Source organism: Oncorhynchus kisutch, linkage group LG20 (assembly GCF_002021735.2).
Source record: "Oncorhynchus kisutch isolate 150728-3 linkage group LG20, Okis_V2, whole genome shotgun sequence".
NCBI lineage: Eukaryota > Metazoa > Chordata > Actinopteri > Salmoniformes > Salmonidae > Oncorhynchus > Oncorhynchus kisutch.
The window spans coordinates 25,087,837-25,106,449 of NC_034193.2; the positions used below are offsets into that span (position 1 = coordinate 25,087,837).

The 18,613-nt window shown below is 43.4% G+C and overlaps 1 protein-coding gene across 5 annotated transcripts in view; it reads left to right on the forward strand.

Annotated features, from left to right (window-relative positions):
• Positions 1-8,146: 8,146 nt before the first annotated feature.
• LOC109865530 (signal transducer and activator of transcription 5B) overlaps positions 8,147-18,613 on the forward strand; it is a 36,438-nt gene continuing 25,971 nt past the window's right edge. Inside the window, exons 1-8 of one of the 5 annotated variants that reach the window (XR_004204432.1) lie at positions 8,147-8,527; positions 10,389-10,529; positions 11,471-11,627; positions 14,064-14,153; positions 14,362-14,542; positions 15,016-15,146; positions 16,312-16,463; positions 16,717-16,872. Coding sequence is in view for 3 of the 5 variants with exons in the window: in XM_020453787.2 (XP_020309376.1) it covers positions 10,402-10,529; positions 11,471-11,627; positions 14,064-14,153; positions 14,362-14,542; positions 15,016-15,146; positions 16,312-16,463; positions 16,717-16,872 (995 nt within the window). In the remaining 2 variants the exon portion in view is untranslated. The remainder of the gene's footprint in view (positions 8,528-10,388; positions 10,530-11,470; positions 11,628-14,063; positions 14,154-14,361; positions 14,543-15,015; positions 15,147-16,311; positions 16,464-16,716; positions 16,873-18,613) is intronic. The other 4 variants (XM_020453787.2, XM_020453788.2, XM_020453789.2 and 1 more) reach the window with 4 other exon arrangements.

Below are 18,613 nucleotides of genomic sequence, written 5' to 3' on the forward strand. Positions count from 1 at the left end.
ATGTGTCGATACTGAAATGATAGAAAGGCAGCGCTGCAGTCTGATCTGCTTCCTCCATTCAAACTTAACATTAGAGTTATGCCACAATACTGACGACGGGTCAGCTCCTAGAGAGAGATTCTAATGCTTACCCTATAATAATGCACTAAATCAAGATTTGGCAAATAAATGCGCACGTTAGGCTAAACATCAGGAAATATATTGAGGCAAAACATTTCACAGTAGCCAAATGGCAAAATAAAACTGAATGAACATGAAATTGATTAACATATCATCGAACTATATAGGCCTATACCGTAGGTAGGCTATTTATCTTTTAATGCAGTCATCTCGGTTTTCATTTGAAGCGTGTTTTTATCCTTTGCTTGTTTGTAACAATTACAAAGACATTGGCAGCATTAGTTGTAGTCAACTTCGTTGTGAAGTAATCAGTGTGTAACGCCCGGAGTGTTGTGGAGGAAGAAGTCAGGCGCGGGAAGCAGAGAGTTCAGGGTAGCGCTACTTTTAATACACCACAACCGTGAAACGACGCCAACCCAAACCAACGCCCCAAACACGGGGAACTAAACAGTCCAGCAAAATACACACACACGGACAACCTTAACCTACAGCCGTGTACACTGAAAATAGGCGGGCCGGCTGGTAAATAACACCCAACCATTTATCCTAAACTAAACACAGGTGCAACTAATAAACAGAAAAGGGGGAAAAGGGATCAGTGGCAGCTAGTAGGCAGGTGACGAAGACCGCCGAGCGCCACCCGAACAGGAAGGGGAGCCACCTTCGGTAGGAGTCATGACACAGTGGTCATGGAGAGAAGGATAAACACTGTGATTCTATGTTTAGCGGAAATCTTCTGTGTATAAAGTGACGTGGCAGGGCACACTCCTTTGCCTTATATAATTTAGACCATCCCATATAACCCTCAGGATTTCATCCAGCTTCAACCACAAGTTTGCCCCCCCCCCCCCCCCCCCCCCCCCCCCCCTCGGAACATTGCTGCAGGGACTTGCTTCCATTCAGCCACGAGCGGGCACTGATGTTGGGCTGTTAGGCCTGGCTATCAGTCGGCTTTCCAATTCATCCCAAAGGTGTTAGTGGGGTTGAGTTCAGGGCTCTGCAGGCCGGTCAAGTTCTTCCACACCGATCAACAAACCATTTCAGTGTGGACCTCGCTTTATGCACGGGGGCATTGTCATGCTGAAACAGGAAAGGGCCTTCCCCAGAATCGTCTAGAATATAATTGTATTCTATATCGTTAAGATTTCACTCCACTGGAACGAAAGGGTCTAGCCCGAACCATGAAAAACAGCCCCAGACCATTTTTTATCATCCACCAAACTTTACAGTTGGCACTATGCATTGGAGCAGGTAGCGTTATCCTGGCATTGGCCAAACCCAGATTTGTCCATCGGACTGCCAGATGATGAAGCGTGATTCACCACTCTAGAGAACGCATTTCCAATGCTCCAGAGTCCAATGGCGCCAAGCTTTACACCACTCCAGCCAAAGCTTGGTATTGCGCATGGTGATCTTAGGCTTCTGTGCGGCTAGTCAACCATGGAAATCCATTTCATAAAGCTCCCGACAAACAGTTATGGTGCTGACGTTGCTTCCAGAGGCACTTTGGAACTCGGTAGTGAGTGTTGCAACCCGAGGACAGACTATTTTTACGCGCTTAACTCGGCGGTTCCGTTCTGTGAGATTATGTGGCCTACCACTTCGCTGCTGAGCCGTTGTTGCTCCTAGACCTTTCCACTTCACAATAACAGAACTTACATTTGACCGGGGCAGCTCTAGCAGGGCAGAACTTTGACTAATTGACTTTTTGGAAAGGTGGCATCCTATGATGGTGCCAGATTGAAAGTTACTGAGCTGTTCAAGAAGGACATTCTACTGCCAATGTTGTGAAGAAGCCGGATGTGGAGGTGCTGGCTGGCATGGTTACACGCAGAGGTGTAAAGTATTTAAGTAAAAATAATTGAAAGTCATACTTTAGTCGTTTTTGGGGGTTACTATTACTATTTATATTTTTGACAACTTTCACTTCTCTACTTTTCTGAAGAAAATTATGTACTTTTTACTTACATTTTTCCTGACACCCAAAAGTACTTGTTACATTTTGAATGCTTAGCAGGACAGGAAAAGTGTAATTCACACACTTATCAAGAGGACATTCCTGGTCATCCCTACTTCCTCTGATCTGGCAGACTCACTAAACACATGCTTAATTTGTAAATTATATGTGAGTGTTGGAGTGTCCCCCTGGCTATCCGTAAATTTAAAAAACAAGAAAATAGTGCTGTCTGGTTTTGCTTAATATAAGGAATTTATATTTCAGCAATTACATTTGACTTTTAATACTTAACTATATTTAAAACCAAATAATTTTAGACTTTTACTCAAGTAGGATTTTACTGGGTGACTTTCACTTTTACTTGAGCCATTTTCTATTAAGGTATCTTTACTTTTACTGAAGTATGATAATTGGGTACTTTTCATACCACTGGATAAACATGGTCTGCGGCTGTGAGGCCGGTTGGACGTACTGCCAAATTATCTAAAACGACGTTGAAGGTAGCTTAAGGAAGAAAAATTAACATTAAATTCTCTGCCACCAGCTCTGGTGGACATTCTTGCAGGCAGCATGCCAATTGCACGCTCCCTCAACTTGAGACATCTGTGGCATTGTGTTGTGTGACAAACTGCTCATTTTAAAGTGGCCTTTTATTATCCCCAGCACAAGGTCATCTTAAGGGCATTGAGCCAGTAACCGAAAATTCACTGGTTCGAATCCCAGAGCCAGCAAGGAAAATCTGCCATCTGGTGTTATGTCCTTGAGTAAGGCAGTTAAGCCCCAACAGCAACTGTTCCCCTGGCACCAATGACGTGGACATTAAGGCAGCCCCCCCCCCCCCCCCCCCCCCCCACCACCTCCCTGGTTCAGCGAGGTTGGGTTAAATGCGGAAGACACATTTCAGTTGAATGCATTCAGTTGTGCAACGGACTCTTTCCCTTCCTGATCTGAGCAGCCCTAAATACAGCCCAGTAGGTATACAAAAGGTATGTCAATTGGTATTTGCATGATATTATGCAGATCACATTTACCACCCTCCTCCCTTACCTCTTCAATTAATATCCCATAGGCCTCTACATTATGGACAAGTTATGTGTATGAAAACTATTATCAAAGCAGTTTTTTTCATTCACATTTACCACAAAAACCAAGGCATGAATACTGTTGTATATTTTGTTAATCTGTATCATTCAAATGTTTTGGGGATTCAGACTTCACCCTACTTAACCTCTATGAATATAACAGGAAACCTGTTTGATCACCATGACTGCAAAATCATTCTAGCTATGGATACGGAGAACATCAACACATTAGCATTAAAACTCCAGAGGACATACCCATTGGACTTGGGGCTCTGCTGGGAGTTTACCTCATATTTGGATTTTTAACATTTCTGCTTTGTCACCAAAATCATAATAAACACTGAGAACTAAAATATTATGTTGGTATTATTAATAATACACATAACAAAAACAATAACGGGGGTGTAGCCCAAAAGGTTATTCAAAAGGTTCTTCGAGGATCCATTTTAGGGGTCACCCCACAGTTTCAATTGGAATAACCCCTAAAGGATACTCCAGGAACCTTCTCTTTTTAGAGTGGATCTGACATCTGAGCCAGGAAGCCACCGTCTATGGAATACAAGCCAGTCCTACTCCTCAGAAAACTACATTTACTGTATCTCTGGCTCTCACGCTACATTTGTTAGTGTGTGCATCAAAATGGCAGAGGCCATGGATTTGATCAGTTGCTCGATCTGTCTGGAGCTACTGAAGGATCTAGTGACAATTCCCTGTGGACACAGCTCCTTGTCTGTCTACCTGCAGACACAGATGCTAAAGTGAGCAGTCATCTGCACCCAATACAGCTAGCCTTCAACATATTCTCATAGCCGGCATATTCTTACCTCTTCATTGCTTGATATCCATTGACTTGTGTCCATTCTCTGTTTTCAAAAGATTTGCACAAATATGAAAAGATACATGGTATCATTATGAAACAATATCAATGTACAATTGACAAACCTTACCTTAAGTTGAGGAGATATTTACATTTTTCAGTTAAGTGCCTTCACCTGCTGTCCTTTCAAATTCTAATCCAAATATTTCAGTTGGGCAGTTAGTTTCCTGCAAGAAACCCCACCAGCTAAGGAGGTTCTTCGATGAACCCCACCTCCTATGGGGTTCTTGGAATAACCTTTTTGGGTGCCATTTTCAGTGCCAAGAACCCTAAGTTTCCCTAAGCTTGTTGAACCCTTAATTTTTTGAGTATGGCAGGTCTGTCCAGCAGAGGGCATGAGTGGTCTGTCACAGCCAGAGAGAGTGAACATTCTCACAGTGGTCTATGATGTTCAAGATCAATAGCTCCGGATCATCATTTCTCCCTATTCCGTAACAGCCACTGAATGCAGAGAGGGAATACAGGTGAAACAAATAGAGCCCTCCCAATCTTCACTATAACTTTCTCTGTTTAATGGGACCGTGGCAGGGCCTTCGATGGGTTACAATGACCTGAGCAAGGTCCAGTTTTTTTTATCATAGAAAACACAATGGCTTGTTCTGAACTTAAACTATACTAATGACGACATGAACCATCATCATCAACAACTTTAGTTACAATGTCTAGAAACGTATGGAGGACTCTGTCCATAACCTACACAGCCACTTTACTGCTGATGAGGGTGTGGTTTATACACACCTCTCCTCAGGTTACAGGCTCACTGAAGGGATTCAATTAAGCTGCCAGGGTTTTTAAAATTTAACTAGGCAAGTCAGTTAAGAACAAATTCGTATTTACAATGATGGCCTACCCTGGACAATGCTGGGCCAATTGTGCGCCGCCCTATAGGACTCCCAATCACAGCCAGATGTGATGCAGCCTGGATTTGAACCAGGGACTACAGTGACGCCTCTTGTACTGAGATGCAGTGGGTAAGTTAATTTAGCATGGCCTGGTGTCCTCGGATTGGGGGAGCTTGTACATTTTAGTCCATTCCATTGGTCATTAAGTGAAATCTCCACCCACTCACGGCACCGGACCATGCAAAACTAACTTGCCCATTCATTTTATGCTGTATTCGTAGCCAAGTGTTTCAAGCTGACCACCATTGTCCCAGTTTCCCAGGAAATCTAAGGTAACCTGCCTATATGATTATCACCCTGTAGCACTCCAATATGTAATTATGAAGTGCTTTGAAAGGCTGGTCATAACACACATCATCATCCCAGACACCCTGGACCCACTTCAATTCGCATTCCATTTGCAACAGATCCATAAGATACTGCCCTCTCCCACCTGGACAAGAGGGGAAATAACTATGTGAGAATGCTGCTCATAGACTTCAGCTCAGCGTTCAACGTCATAGTCCCCTCCAGGCTCATCACCAAGCTCAGGACCCTGAGACTGAACACCTCCCTCTGCAACTGGATCCTAGACTTTCTGACGGGCTAGCCCCAAGTGGGAAGGGTAGGCACAACATCACCTCTGCCACACTTACTCTCAACACGAGGGCCCTTCAGGGGTGCGTGTTTCATCCCCTCCTACACTCCCTGTTTACCCACGACTGCGTGGCCAAACACGACTCCAACACCATCATAAAGTTTGCTGATGGGACACTGGTGGTAGGCCTGATCCCCGATGACGAGGAGGTCAGAGGCTTGGCAGTGTGGTGCCAGGACAGCAACCTCTCCCTCAACATCAATAAGACCAAGGAGCTGATCATGAACTACAGGAGAAAGAGGGGAGAGCACGCCTAATTTACATCGACAGGGCTGTAGTGGAGCAGGTTGAGAGCTTCAAGTTCCTTGGCATCCACATCACTAGGGACCTAACATGGTCCACACACACCTGCACAGTCGTGAAGAGGGCATGACCCCTCAGGAGGCTGAAAAGATTTGGTATGGGCCCTCGGCTCCTCAAAAGGTTCTACAGCTGCACCATCGAGAGCATCTTGACTGGCTGCATTATCACTTTGAATGGCAAATGCGCCACCCCGGACCGCAAAGCACTACAGAGGATGGTGCGGATGGCCCAGTACATCACAGGGGCTGAGATCCCTGCAGGACTTCTATATCAGGCGGTATCAGAGGAAGCCCCGAATAATTTACAAAGACTTCAGCCTTCCAAGACATACAGTGGAGAGAACAAGTATTTGATACACTGTCGATTTTGCAGGTTTTCCTACTTACAAAGCATGTAGAGGTCTGTCATTTTTTATCATAGGTACACTTCAACTGTGAGAGACGGAATCTAAAACAAAAATCCAGAAAATCACATTGTATGATTTTTAAGTAATTAATTTGCAGTTCAATCCCTGGCTGAGTCATAACCAAAGTCTGTAGAAATGGGACCCAATGCGTCTCTGCTTGGTACTCAGCGTTAAGGAGATAGATTGGGGGTAAGGCCCATGGGTTGTACACAGCTACTTCTTATAGTGAATTTAAAAAATAAAAAAAATATTTAACCTTTATTTAACCAGGTAGGCTAGTTGAGAACTAGTTCTCATTTGCAACTGCGACCTGGCCAAGATAAAGCATAGCAGTGTGAACAGACAACACAGAGTTACACATGGAGTAAACAATTAACAAGTCAATAACACAGTAGAAAAAAAAGGGGAGTCTATATACATTGTGTGCAAAAGGCATGAGGTGGTAGGCGAATAATTACAATTTTGCAGATTAATAACACTGGAGTGATAAATGATCAGATGGTAATGTACAGGTAGAGATATTGGTGTGCAAAAGAGCAGAAAAGTACATAAATAAAAACAGTATGGGGATGAGGTAGGTAAAAATGGGTGGGCTATTTACTGATAGACTATGTACAGCTGCAGCGATCGGTTAACTGCTCAGATAGCAGATGTTTGAAGTTGGTGAGGGAGATAAAAGTCTTCAGTGGCTTAATGCAGTGGTGGAAAAAGTATGCAATTGCCATACTTGAGTAAAAGTAAAGATACCTTAATAGAAAATTACTCAAGTAAAAGTTAGTCACCCAGTAAAATACTACTTGAGTAAAAGTCTAAAAGTATTTGGTTTTAATGAAACATAAGTATCAAGAGTAAATGTAATTGCTAAAATATACTTAAGTATCAAAAGTATAAATAATTTCAAATTCCTTATATTAAGCAAAGCAGATGGCATAATTTTCTTTTTCTTTATTTGTGGCTAGCGAACACACAATATTTGACAAACCAAGCATTTGTGTTTAGTGAGTCTGCCAGATCAGAGATGGTAGGGATGACAAGGGACGTTCTCTTGTTAAGTGTCTGATTGGACCATTTTCCTGTCCTGATAAGCATTCCAAATGTAACAAGTACTTTTGGGTGTCAGGGAAAATCTATGGGGTAAAAGGTGCATTATTTTCTTTAGAAATGTAGTGAAGTAAAAGTAGTAAATAGTAAAGTACAAATACCCCAAAAAACGACTGAAGTAGCATTTTAAAGTATTTTATCTTAAGTATTTTAAAGTTTACACCACTGTCCCCATGTGAGGGGGAACTGTAAACGAAGCCAAGTGAAGAGTCTGGAGGCTATTCGAGTACCTTCCCGCGAAGTATTGATGAGCAGACCGAGTCGTATCAGTGAGCCGGCTCATTTGGCTACCAAACGGCTCTTCGTTCAAAATGCTTAAAAATCGACCTAGAACAATTTTTACAAAATGCGAAACTACGTTTTTTTCACGCACTGCAAACATCCGCGTGGACCAGATTGATGCGCTCTACCCACTATGTATTGCTTCTGTAGTGAGGATTCATCCTCTGTAGATAATTATTGTCTCTTATCTGCAGAAAAACTTTGCCTTGAGCTCATAAAGCAGTAGTAGTAGGATGCAAATCAGGGAGCCAACTGAATGGCCTTCACCGATGCGATCCGTTCATTCGCGAACGACTCATCATTACCACGTAGGAGAAACCAGAGCTGCGTCTTTAGGATATGCTTCTGATGAAGCTGGACCAATAATAAAAACAGAACAAAGAATTGTCTCCGTTTTATTAGACTAGAGCGGAAATACATTACAATATTCCCCCACCCGTACCAATGTATTTAGGGTTTACATTGTAGTTGGTGTTACACTTGCATGGCTTTGTGTTTACTAGCTTATATAAATAACGTTAGCATATTTTAGCTAGCTATAAGACGGAGGAGGTAGCGCTGCTATAACCAAAACGAGCATTCTCCCCGGAAGTGGGTGGTGCATGCAAATAGTTTTATGCTAACGTTAGTTAGTTAGCTATATAGTAGCAGCAACAGCTGGTTGCTAGTTGATTTTCTTGCCAAGCAAATTGAAAACTGGCCATTACGATACTGGTAATGGTTCGATATGACAAACCGCAACATTCTGGTTAACATTAGGTAGCTAGCTAGGGAACGTTAAACACAAAACGTTTTGAAGGGCTTAGTTTTGGTGTTTCCTGTGCCCTATGATCTAAATCAGATTTTCTGTCTGGATATAGGTAAGCGACTGATTGCACTCATGTTTTTCTTTACATTTCGAAATATTTGTAAACTAACTTTACTGACGTTAGCTAGCCTGCAACCTAATGCACGATTTGCATTTTATTCCTAACTAACTATCTAGTTGGTTATATGTGTCGTCCAACTAACGTAATCAGATAGCTAGCGTTAGTTAGCTACAGTAGCTGCTATCAACACGCATGTTTTCACTGGCAAACAGGCTAGGTAACGTTAGCTAGTTTATCTATGTACTTTAACAATACTCACTTAGCTAAATAGTTAGCTGGCTAACTGAGCTAGTTAGCTACCTAGCTTCGAATCAAATACAAATATCACACATGTGCCGGATACAACGCATGTAGACTTAACCGTGAAACGCTTGCCTTGAGTATTCCCTAACGGTACTAGCAGTAAAGTTAGTTAAAGCAAAGACACTAGTTACAGTAGGCAACTAAGTTAGTTGGCCAGATCACAAACTATGTTGTGCCTAGTTATAGCTAGCTAAACTGTTTATCACAACAGAAGTATAACTGTCAATCAGCTGGCTTAAACCCGAAAGCGAAATCAAATGCTCGCAAAATGGACATTCCATGATGTGGTGCTATGAAGCTACATGTCCAACGCTGTCTCACACACATTCGTATTATATTATACATCAGTGTCAGTACACTGTATAAATTGTAAACATGGGAAACACTCCATTCATACAGCTACCTATCCATACAAGTAATAGTTTTTGGACAGCTAGTTATTATACATGGAACGGTTTTTAGACTGGCCAAAAACCCTTGTGTTGATGGCTAGCTGCATGAATTGCGTGTTAAAATCAAATTGTATTGATCACATGCAGATGTTCTTGCGGGTGTAGCGAAATGCTTGTGGATGAATGTGCTGTTTGATTTTTATGAGACAACATGCGAACAATATTTTTCTGCTAAAGGGTTTGAAGGCTTCTTGTTGGGCTCAATGCATACTACTAACTGGTCTCTCAAGCTTTTGCATTCATGTCAGCAGTTTAAGGCAAATTACTTAACTGAGAATAGTGTTCCTTGACCATACATTTGAGTATGCCAATATGGTTTTGCAAACTTTGAGGAATGGCAGCATCCATATCCCATTTGACACTGCAAACCTGGAAAAAGATGTGTGTATCTTCTATCCATGCAAAAGACTGGGCTGCATCGCTAGAGCCTACTCTGGCCTAAGACTACTAGCTAAGTTGTCATTCCACTCCTAACCCAGTGCTGGCACCAGATTTGGAAAGGAGTGTTAGGAGTGGGTTTAGGCTTAGTCAATGGCACACTTCCCATCACCTGTTAAACCAATGCTTTGGCAATGGCTTGGCTGGAGTAAGGTTTTTGCATGTCCAGATTTAATGAGGTTGTTGGTCAACAACATCCTGAGTCTGTCAGCTGCTGGTCCTTCTCATTCTGCCGGTGACAGCCCGGAGCATAGAGTTTCTCCAGGATAGGACACACAGCCTATTTATTTTATTGTCACCCCACACACAATTTAAACTTTTCCCGTCTGTTTCCCCGTTACTCTTTACTTTTCCTTCACGCATCTTGGACACTATCCTTTCCTCCACTCTCCCTCCATCCTCACCTGTTTCCTCTGCTCTCCCTCATTTATTTGTCCCATCTTTTCTTCTCCTCTAACCACTCTCACCCTCCTTCCTCCTCTCCCCTTTCCTTCACTCACCATTTCCTTCACTCACCCTATCTCTTCTGCTCTCCCTCTGCTCTGCTCTACCAACTCTAACATTCTCTCATCCCTCTGCCTCTCCCCTCTTTTCTCCACTTCTCTGCATCTACCCCTCTCTTTCACCTCCTTCCTGTGTCTTTGTGTGCTCGGGGCAAGGGGCTGAAGGAGGATGGCGGTGTGGATCCAGGCCCAGCAGTTGCAGGGGGATGCGCTGCACCAGATGCAGTCTCTCTACGGACAGCACTTCCCCATAGAGGTGCGTCACTACCTGGCCCAGTGGATCGAGGGGCAGCTCTGGTGAGTTTACACCACTTTTCTCATGGCTTTTATCCCTTTTCCCCTCTTTTATTTATCCAGGTTTGTCTTATTGATCATATTGATGGCTGCAGTCCTAATGCATGTCTTAATATAGGCTTCAGTTTTTTATTTATTTTTATACAAATTGTGGACAAATCATGCACACCCTCAAATAGGTGCTTAAATGTCCCACACACAGGTATTTTACTTGAGACTTGAATTTCCATTGGCCTTGCTTTAACAAGGGCATGATATGCACTGCTCATGCAGAGTATAATTTTTCATTTGACAAGCTTCAACTGAATGACGCTTTGACTTAGCCACAAAACAGTTGTTGCAAAGTGCACTGACTGAGAAAAGGGTGAAATATGTATTGCATGCGGGTGTGTGCACAAGCGGTAGCAATGGCATTTGTTATTTTTTCGCTTATTCTCTGTAGTCTTGAGTGGGTCTTGATAGTTTTAGTTCACTTCCGAACAGTGGAGAATTTTTAAGGTTAAACATTAGTGTGTGTGTGTGACTGTACAAGAAAAGGAGTCTGTCTTGTTTGCACATTTGATTGTTGATAATGTAAAAAAAGAAAAGGTCTCTTAGGGACCTGGAAACCCAGAGAATTTTAGGCTAAATGTGTGTGCGTGTTTCTAAGGAATTTAGTCTAATTTGACAGGGACAGTAGCACATTTATCATTTAAGATTTCACATCAATGTGTATGTGCTGGAAATGGCTATGGCGCTAGTTTACATCTGTAGGTAGTACTTGTGTGCACGTGAGAAAACAATGTTGTGTGAAATGCACAGAAGGTTACACAGGACAAAAGAGAGCCTGTGTACTACATTTAGAGAGCTGGAGATAAAGGCATGGATAATGAGTATATAAACCCATGTCCCACAACTTAGTACTTCTGATGTTGTCTGTTTGACCCCTGACCCGGGAAACCCAGGGATTCTGTGGAGCTGGAGAACCCCCAGGATGAGCTGAAGGCCAAGCGTCTGCTGGACAGCCTGGTGCAGGAGCTGCAGAGGAAGGCCGAGCACCAAGTGGGGGAGGACGGCTTCCTGCTCAAGATCAAACTGGGACACTACGCCAGCCAGCTCAAGGTAAGAGACCAAAGGGGCCCGAGTGTGCACCCCAAGTAGTAGCGGATGTCTGGTGTACCGCAGCTTGAATTACATGTCTTCTGGTTCTCCAGCACAGGAGACAATGCCTAACCCCCCCCCCGTCTCTGTTTTTAGGTTGATGCACCATTGAGCAGGTTCCATAGAAATGTCTGTCTGTAGTTATAACACTCTACCTTTATGGGAGAGACACCTACACTAGTTTGTGTTCATTAACCTCTCTGGGATAATTGGGACGGTAGCGTCCCACACCGCCAACAGCCAGTGAAAGTGCAGGGCGCCAAATTTAAAACAACAAAAATCTCATAATTAAAATTCCTCAAGCATAAAAGTATTTACACCATTTAGAGATACAATTCTCGTTAATCCAGCCACAGTGCCTGATTTCAAAAAGGCTTTACAGTGAAAGCACCACAAACGATTGTTAGGTCACCACCAAGTCACAGAAAAACACCGCCACTTTTACAGTCAAAGAGAGGAGTCACAAAAAGCAGAAATATAGATAACATTAATCACTAACCTTTGCTCTTCATCAGATGACACTCATGACTTCATGTTACGCAATACATGTTTTGTTCGATAAAGTGCATATTTATATCCAAAAATCTCATTTTACATTGGCGTGTTATGTTCAGTAGTTCTAAAACATGCAGTGATTTTGCAGAGAGCCACATCAATTCACAGAAATACACATAATAAACCTTGAAAAGATACAACTATTATACATGGAACTTTAGATTAACTTCTCCTTAATGCAACCGCTGTCAGATTTTTTTTTTTTTTACTTACGGAAAAAGCACACCATGCAATAATCTACAAGGACTGCGCTCAAAGCCCAAACCAGCCAAAGAGATATCCGCCATGTTATGTAGTCAACATTAGTCAGAAATAGCATTATAAATATTCACTTACCTTTGATCTTCATCAGAATGCACTCCCAGGAATCCCAGTTCCACAATAAATGTTTATAAAGTTAATAATTTATGTCCAAATACCTTCCTTTGTTAGGGCGTTTGGTGAACAAATCCAAACGCGCGTGCAAGTCCAGCCGAAAGGTCGGACAAAGTCCAAAAAGTTCCGTTACAGTCCGTAGAAACATGTCAAACTAAGTATAGAATCAATCATTAGGATGTTTTTAACATAAATCTTCAATAGTATTTAAACCGGAGGAATCTTTTCTGTAGAAAAGCAATGGAACGCGAGCTAACTCTCACATGACCCAAATGACTCAAAGCATTCTGCCAGACCTCTGACTCATTCCCCTCTCATTCAGACCCACTTCACAGTAGAAGCCTCAAACAAAGTTCTAAAGACTTGACATCTAGTGGAAGCCTTAGGAAGTGCAACATGACCAATATCCCACTGTATCTTCAATAGGGAATGAGATGGAAATGCAACCAACATCAGATTTCCCACTTCCCGGTTGGATTTTTTCGCAGTTTTTCGCCTGCCATATGAGTTCTGTTATACTCAGACATCATTCAAACAGTTTTTGAAACTTCAGTGTTTTCTATCCAAATATGCATATTCTAGCTTTTATGGCTGAGTTGCAGGCAGTTTACTCTGGGCACCGTATTCATCCAAGCTACTCAATACGGCAGTCACCAAGACGTTAAGGGATGCAGCGTTTCTGCACTGAAAGATGAAAACAAGCTTCTCTAAATGGGCAGGTCTGGGTTTTCTTCCGTTTGGTGCCTAATTATGGCCCAGCACTGTTACACTGTTACAGCAGGAGGTGGCTAATCCGGCGTTGGCTCACACTGAATTTTTGGCACCTTGAAATGAAGCAGAAGATTTAGAAAATTCCAAAGGCGTTTCTCTGTAGCACTCTCTAACTTCACAATGTGGTATGAAATTGTCACTGCTTCGAGGGTCAAGTGGCAGTGTTACAAACGCCTGCTGTCAACACTGATGTTAGCCCACAAAACCCATTTCAGTTGATTGATCTGATTGAGTTAGCCTTGTTAGAGTATGTATGCAGTATGTTCTCACTCCCCTGGTGGTGCAGGGCTCCGTATTGGAACAGCAGCCAATGCTACTGGGGTGGCGTTGTGACGGCAGTGGCCGTGTCCACTTCGTCATAGTGCAGCTGTTTCTTCATGTGTATGTGTGGGAGATTCTCAATTAGACAAAAGTCTGCCCTTTTTGACTCCTCCGTCCTCTCCTCTGGAAACCGATAAGTGGTAGAGGGGTGTCTATTCGGTAGAAGACGAACGGAGGAGTTTGCTCCCTTTCTCAATTACCTCCTTTAGCGAAGGATACTGAAGTGCATCCTCTGCGTATCCTCTGTGGAAGAGTATTGAAATCTTGCGGCTGTGTGCCTTTTTTGTGTCTGCAGCTGTTTCTGTGTGTACACGTGTGTGTGTGTGTGTGTGTGTGTGTGTGTTTGTATGACAAATGCATCCTTTCCTTCCTCAGAGCACGTATGACCGCTGTCCTCTTGAGCTGGTGCGCTGCATCAAGCACATCCTTCACTCGGAGCAGAGGCTGGTGCAGGAGGCCAACAACGTGAGACTTACGCACACACAGAGTTTATAGAGCTGGAATGACTCCCTATTCTACAAGACAGCAAATCATATAAATTGTACAAAATGCTTTGTTCTATGATGTCGCTCTCTGTTGAACAGGCCCCTGGCGGCCTTGACTATACTTCATCCTGCTGGAGCTCTGTTATCCAATTGGACTGCTCTCTCACGGCCTCTCTCCCCATTGGCAGGCCGTCGGGAGTGGCGGTGGGGGTGGGACCATGGACAGCCTGTCCCAGAGGCACCAGCAGATCAACCAGACGTTTGAGGAGCTGCGTGTGTCCACGCAGGAGACTGAGAACGAGCTGCGCAAGCTGCAGCACAACCAGGAGTATTTCATCATCCAGTACCAGGAGAACCTGCGCATCCAGGGTGAGACGCTGACTGCCTATATTACAGCAGCGCTTCTCAATGCATTCCTGGAGGGATTAACCCACTTGGGCACACTGTAGCAAAACGTTTCGCAACCAAAACAAGCATTTCTTGTTGGACAAGTTCAGGTAGTTCCTCCCCATTTCACTCTGTTTTCTTCCATGTTGTGCCTAATGAATACGACCCAGCCAACTAATCGGCTGCGCCTCAGGGCCTTGATGAGCTGAATCATGTTAGAGTGGATCAACCCTGTTAGTGGTTAGAGTAAAAGCCTGCATACTCCCTTTAGTAGCTCTCCAGGTGGGTGTATGTAACGGAAATTAGATGTATTTACCCATGCTGCCGCCACCACCTCCACTTCTCCCTCTCCTTCAACCTCCCTCTTCATCTTCTTCCTCCATTCATCACCCCCCCCTACTTCAACCCTCCCCTTCCTTCTCCTCCTCCTTCCCCCCTCTCCCTCCACTCTGTAGCCCAGTTGAGCAGTCTGTCAGCTGTGCCGGCAGAAGAGCGAACCCAGAGGGAGACCAGCCTGCAGGCCAAGAGAGCCACTGTGGAGGCTTGGCTCACCAGGGAGGCCAACACACTGCAGAAATACAGACTGGTACGCTACTAAACGCACACACACTGCAGAAACAGACTGGCAGATATACAGTGCATACACAAGCAACACTACTAGATTGGGGCCAGAAGCATAAACATTTCTTCCAATTAAGGGAATTGGGGAATTAACTGATTTGTAAATGTTGTTCTATTTATTTCGTTACTACAAATAAGCTGACCTGGTACAGATGTTAGTAAACCATGAAATGTATTAGGCTACAGATGAAATAAGTTCTGATGGGGCCTCCCGAGTTGCACAGTGCTAAAGACAGACCCGGGTTCGATCCTGGGCTGTATCACAACCGGCCATGATCGGGAGTACCATAGGGCGGCAGACAATTTGCCCCAGCATTGTCCGGGTTAGTGTAGGGTTTGGCCGGGGGGGGGGGCTTTACTTGGCTCATCGCGCTCTAGCTATTCCTTGTGGCGGGCTGGACGCCTGCAGACTGACCTCGGTCGTCAGTTGAACGGTTTTTCCTCCGACAGATTGGTGCGACTGGCTCCCAGGTTAAGCGGGGTTTGGCGGGTATTGATCGAAATTGGGGAGAAAAGGGTGGTAAAATACAAAAAATTATTTCTAACGAACTACACAGGGTGGTGGAAGTGCATGGTTATGAGCTTGATGCTCCTTTCCAATAAATATGGAGGGTCTTATTCTGGTGACATGATGATCGATGCTTGGCTGCCGTTAGACAAGTAAACTCTTCTTGCTCTTATCCATAATAATGTCATCATGTAGACTAGCCTACCCACACTGTATCTGTCAGCTGTTGGCTAGAGTGCACATGCCAAGACCAGAGTAGGCACATTTGCTATTTAACGCAACAGTTTTTGTGACAAAACTATCGGTAGATTTGAAAATGCGCCGGAAACATGTTGAACTTCAGATTTTTATTCGGTACATGAAAACTTAAGCAATAAAGTACATTTTGTGTGTACTTGAGCTGACTTTTTTTTAATCCACAAAAAAAACATGCCACTGGTGGGAACATGCACATATTTTCTTTAAGCAGATTCTAGAATATTTGCATGAAAATCTGTCGCCAATTGGATGGAAACCTAGCTTGCGTGCGTGTCTCCGTTTGTGTGTGTTTGTGATTTTTAAAAAAGAAAAAAAAGTCATTTGATTTTCAATTATTATTTTTATTTATTTTGTGTGTGTGTAGGACCTGGCGGAGAAGCACCAGAAGACTCTGGGCCAGCTGAGGAAGCAGCAGACGCTGATCCTGGATGAGGAGCTGATCCAGTGGAAGAGACGTCAGCAGCTGGCCGGCAACGGGGGACCCACTGAGGGGGGACTGGATGTCTTGCAGTCCTGGTGAGTCCCACCACACACACTCCTAGCTGTCCATTGCAGTCGATGCTGGCGACGCTCCTCTTGGGTTGCGGGGTAGGGGTGCTTTAGCGCTCCTGGCGCTGGTGTGCCACTTAGTCTCTCTCTAGCCACTCTCCTTTACAAATTGAACACAAACCGCTTTCCCATCCCTCACTCTGATTCTGTTTTTGTGTGTGCGCATCTCTGCTTATGTATGTGTGCTTTCTTGGGGGCTTGTTCTTGTTTCCCTCTCCAGGTGTGAAAAGCTAGCGGACCTGATCTGGCAGAACCGGCAGCAGATCCGGCGGGCCGAACACCTGACCCAGCAGCTACCTCTGCCTGGCCCAATGGAGGAGCTGCTCACCAAGCTCAACTCTGACATCACCGACATCATCTCCGCTCTCGTCACCAGGTAGGGGTGGGTGTGTGGGGGAGGCATGTGGCGTTTGTTTTCCAGGTTATCCACAATAATGCAAAGAGTACAGGTTTGTTAATGTGTTGATCATGATGTGAGTGTTTATGTGCTTCTGTACTAGTTTGCAGAACTGCATGCTCAGGGCAGTATAGCCCGATAGTTCTGTGTGTTTGTATTTGTAATCATTTGCCTCCAATTCCAGTCTAATGGAACTAATTTTTGATTATTTAAGAAAATACAAAGTGTTGGTCCAGATTATATATATATATATATATATATATGAACAAAAATATATATGAACAAAAATATAAACGCAACATGCAAAAATTCTCAAAGATTTTACTGAGTTACAGTCCATATAAGGAAATCAGTCGATCGGGATAAATACATTAATTTCAAATCTATGACGGGGAATATAGATATGAATTTGTTGGTCACATATACCTTAAAAAAAGGTGTGGATGTGGATAGGGTTGCAAAGGTTTCGGGAACTTTCCATGGGAAGTTAAGCCCTTGAATTTGGGGGATTTTGCTTAAAAATACTAGCTTATAACAGTGAAACTTTTTTTGTGGGATACAAATTAGGCAATTCTAGGTTTTGTGGCATATTTTGGTGAAACTATCCCCAATTCAATGGAATTGCAACCCTCTGCATGCACAGTGCATTCTTCCATCACATGTACAGCTGATTCTCAAGTTCTTCCACACTAATGATATGCTATTGAGCCCACACTACAACACTGTCTGAGCCAAGGACTACATGCTTTCTGGTAAGTTTTGATTACAATACTGGGTGGGGTGAATATATTTTATGACCACATTTTTTGTTAACTAGTAAATAGTAGCCTACAGCAAAGTGTTTAAAGTCATTTCTAACTTGTTAACAATTTCTGCTAGTTAGTTTTTTTGCGATCGTGTGGGTTTTATCTTGCTTGAGCCTGCTGAGGAGTGTTAATTCACCTGTTTCCATACATTTTCATTTTACAACATTTATCTTACAAAGGAGTTGTTTAATCTAACTGCTTAACTATTTATCTGTACATGGAATTGTATTTCCTTTATTTTCTTTTTACTATTGTTTTTCTAATCTTTACAGGATAATGCCACGGGCACTATCTGATGGGTGGAGTCATTTCACCGTAGCTAATGTAGAACTGGTTCACCGCTGCTCACAGGCAATGTGTATTGGAAGAGATTTCTGAATGTTCTTCGCTCAGCATACACCCCTCCAACCAGAAATGCTTGATCTACTCATTTGCTGGATGCGGAGTTCAACAGAGTTAGTGAAGGTCAAGCAAATCATAGAAATCAATCATCTCTGATGGGTGGTCGAATGTTTGGGCAAGAAATAATTAACTACATCATCTCCACCCCTCAACCAGTATTATACAAGAGCACAGACACAACATACACACTGGTCTGTACATTGCAGATGAGCTGAAGGCAGTCATCAATTACCTTGAACCACAGAAGGTATTTGCACTGATGACAGACAATGCTGCTAACATGAAGGCTGCTTGGTCTAAATTGGAGGAGTCCTACCCTCACATCACGCTCATTGGCTGTGCTGCTCATTCATTGAATCTGCTCCTCAAGGATATCATGGCACTGAAAAAAATGGATACACTCTACAAGAGAGCCAAGGAAATGGTTAGGTATGTAAAGGGTCTTCAAGTTATAGCCGCAATTTACCTCACCAAGCGGAAGAATAAGAGCACCACATGGAAGCTGGCCAGCA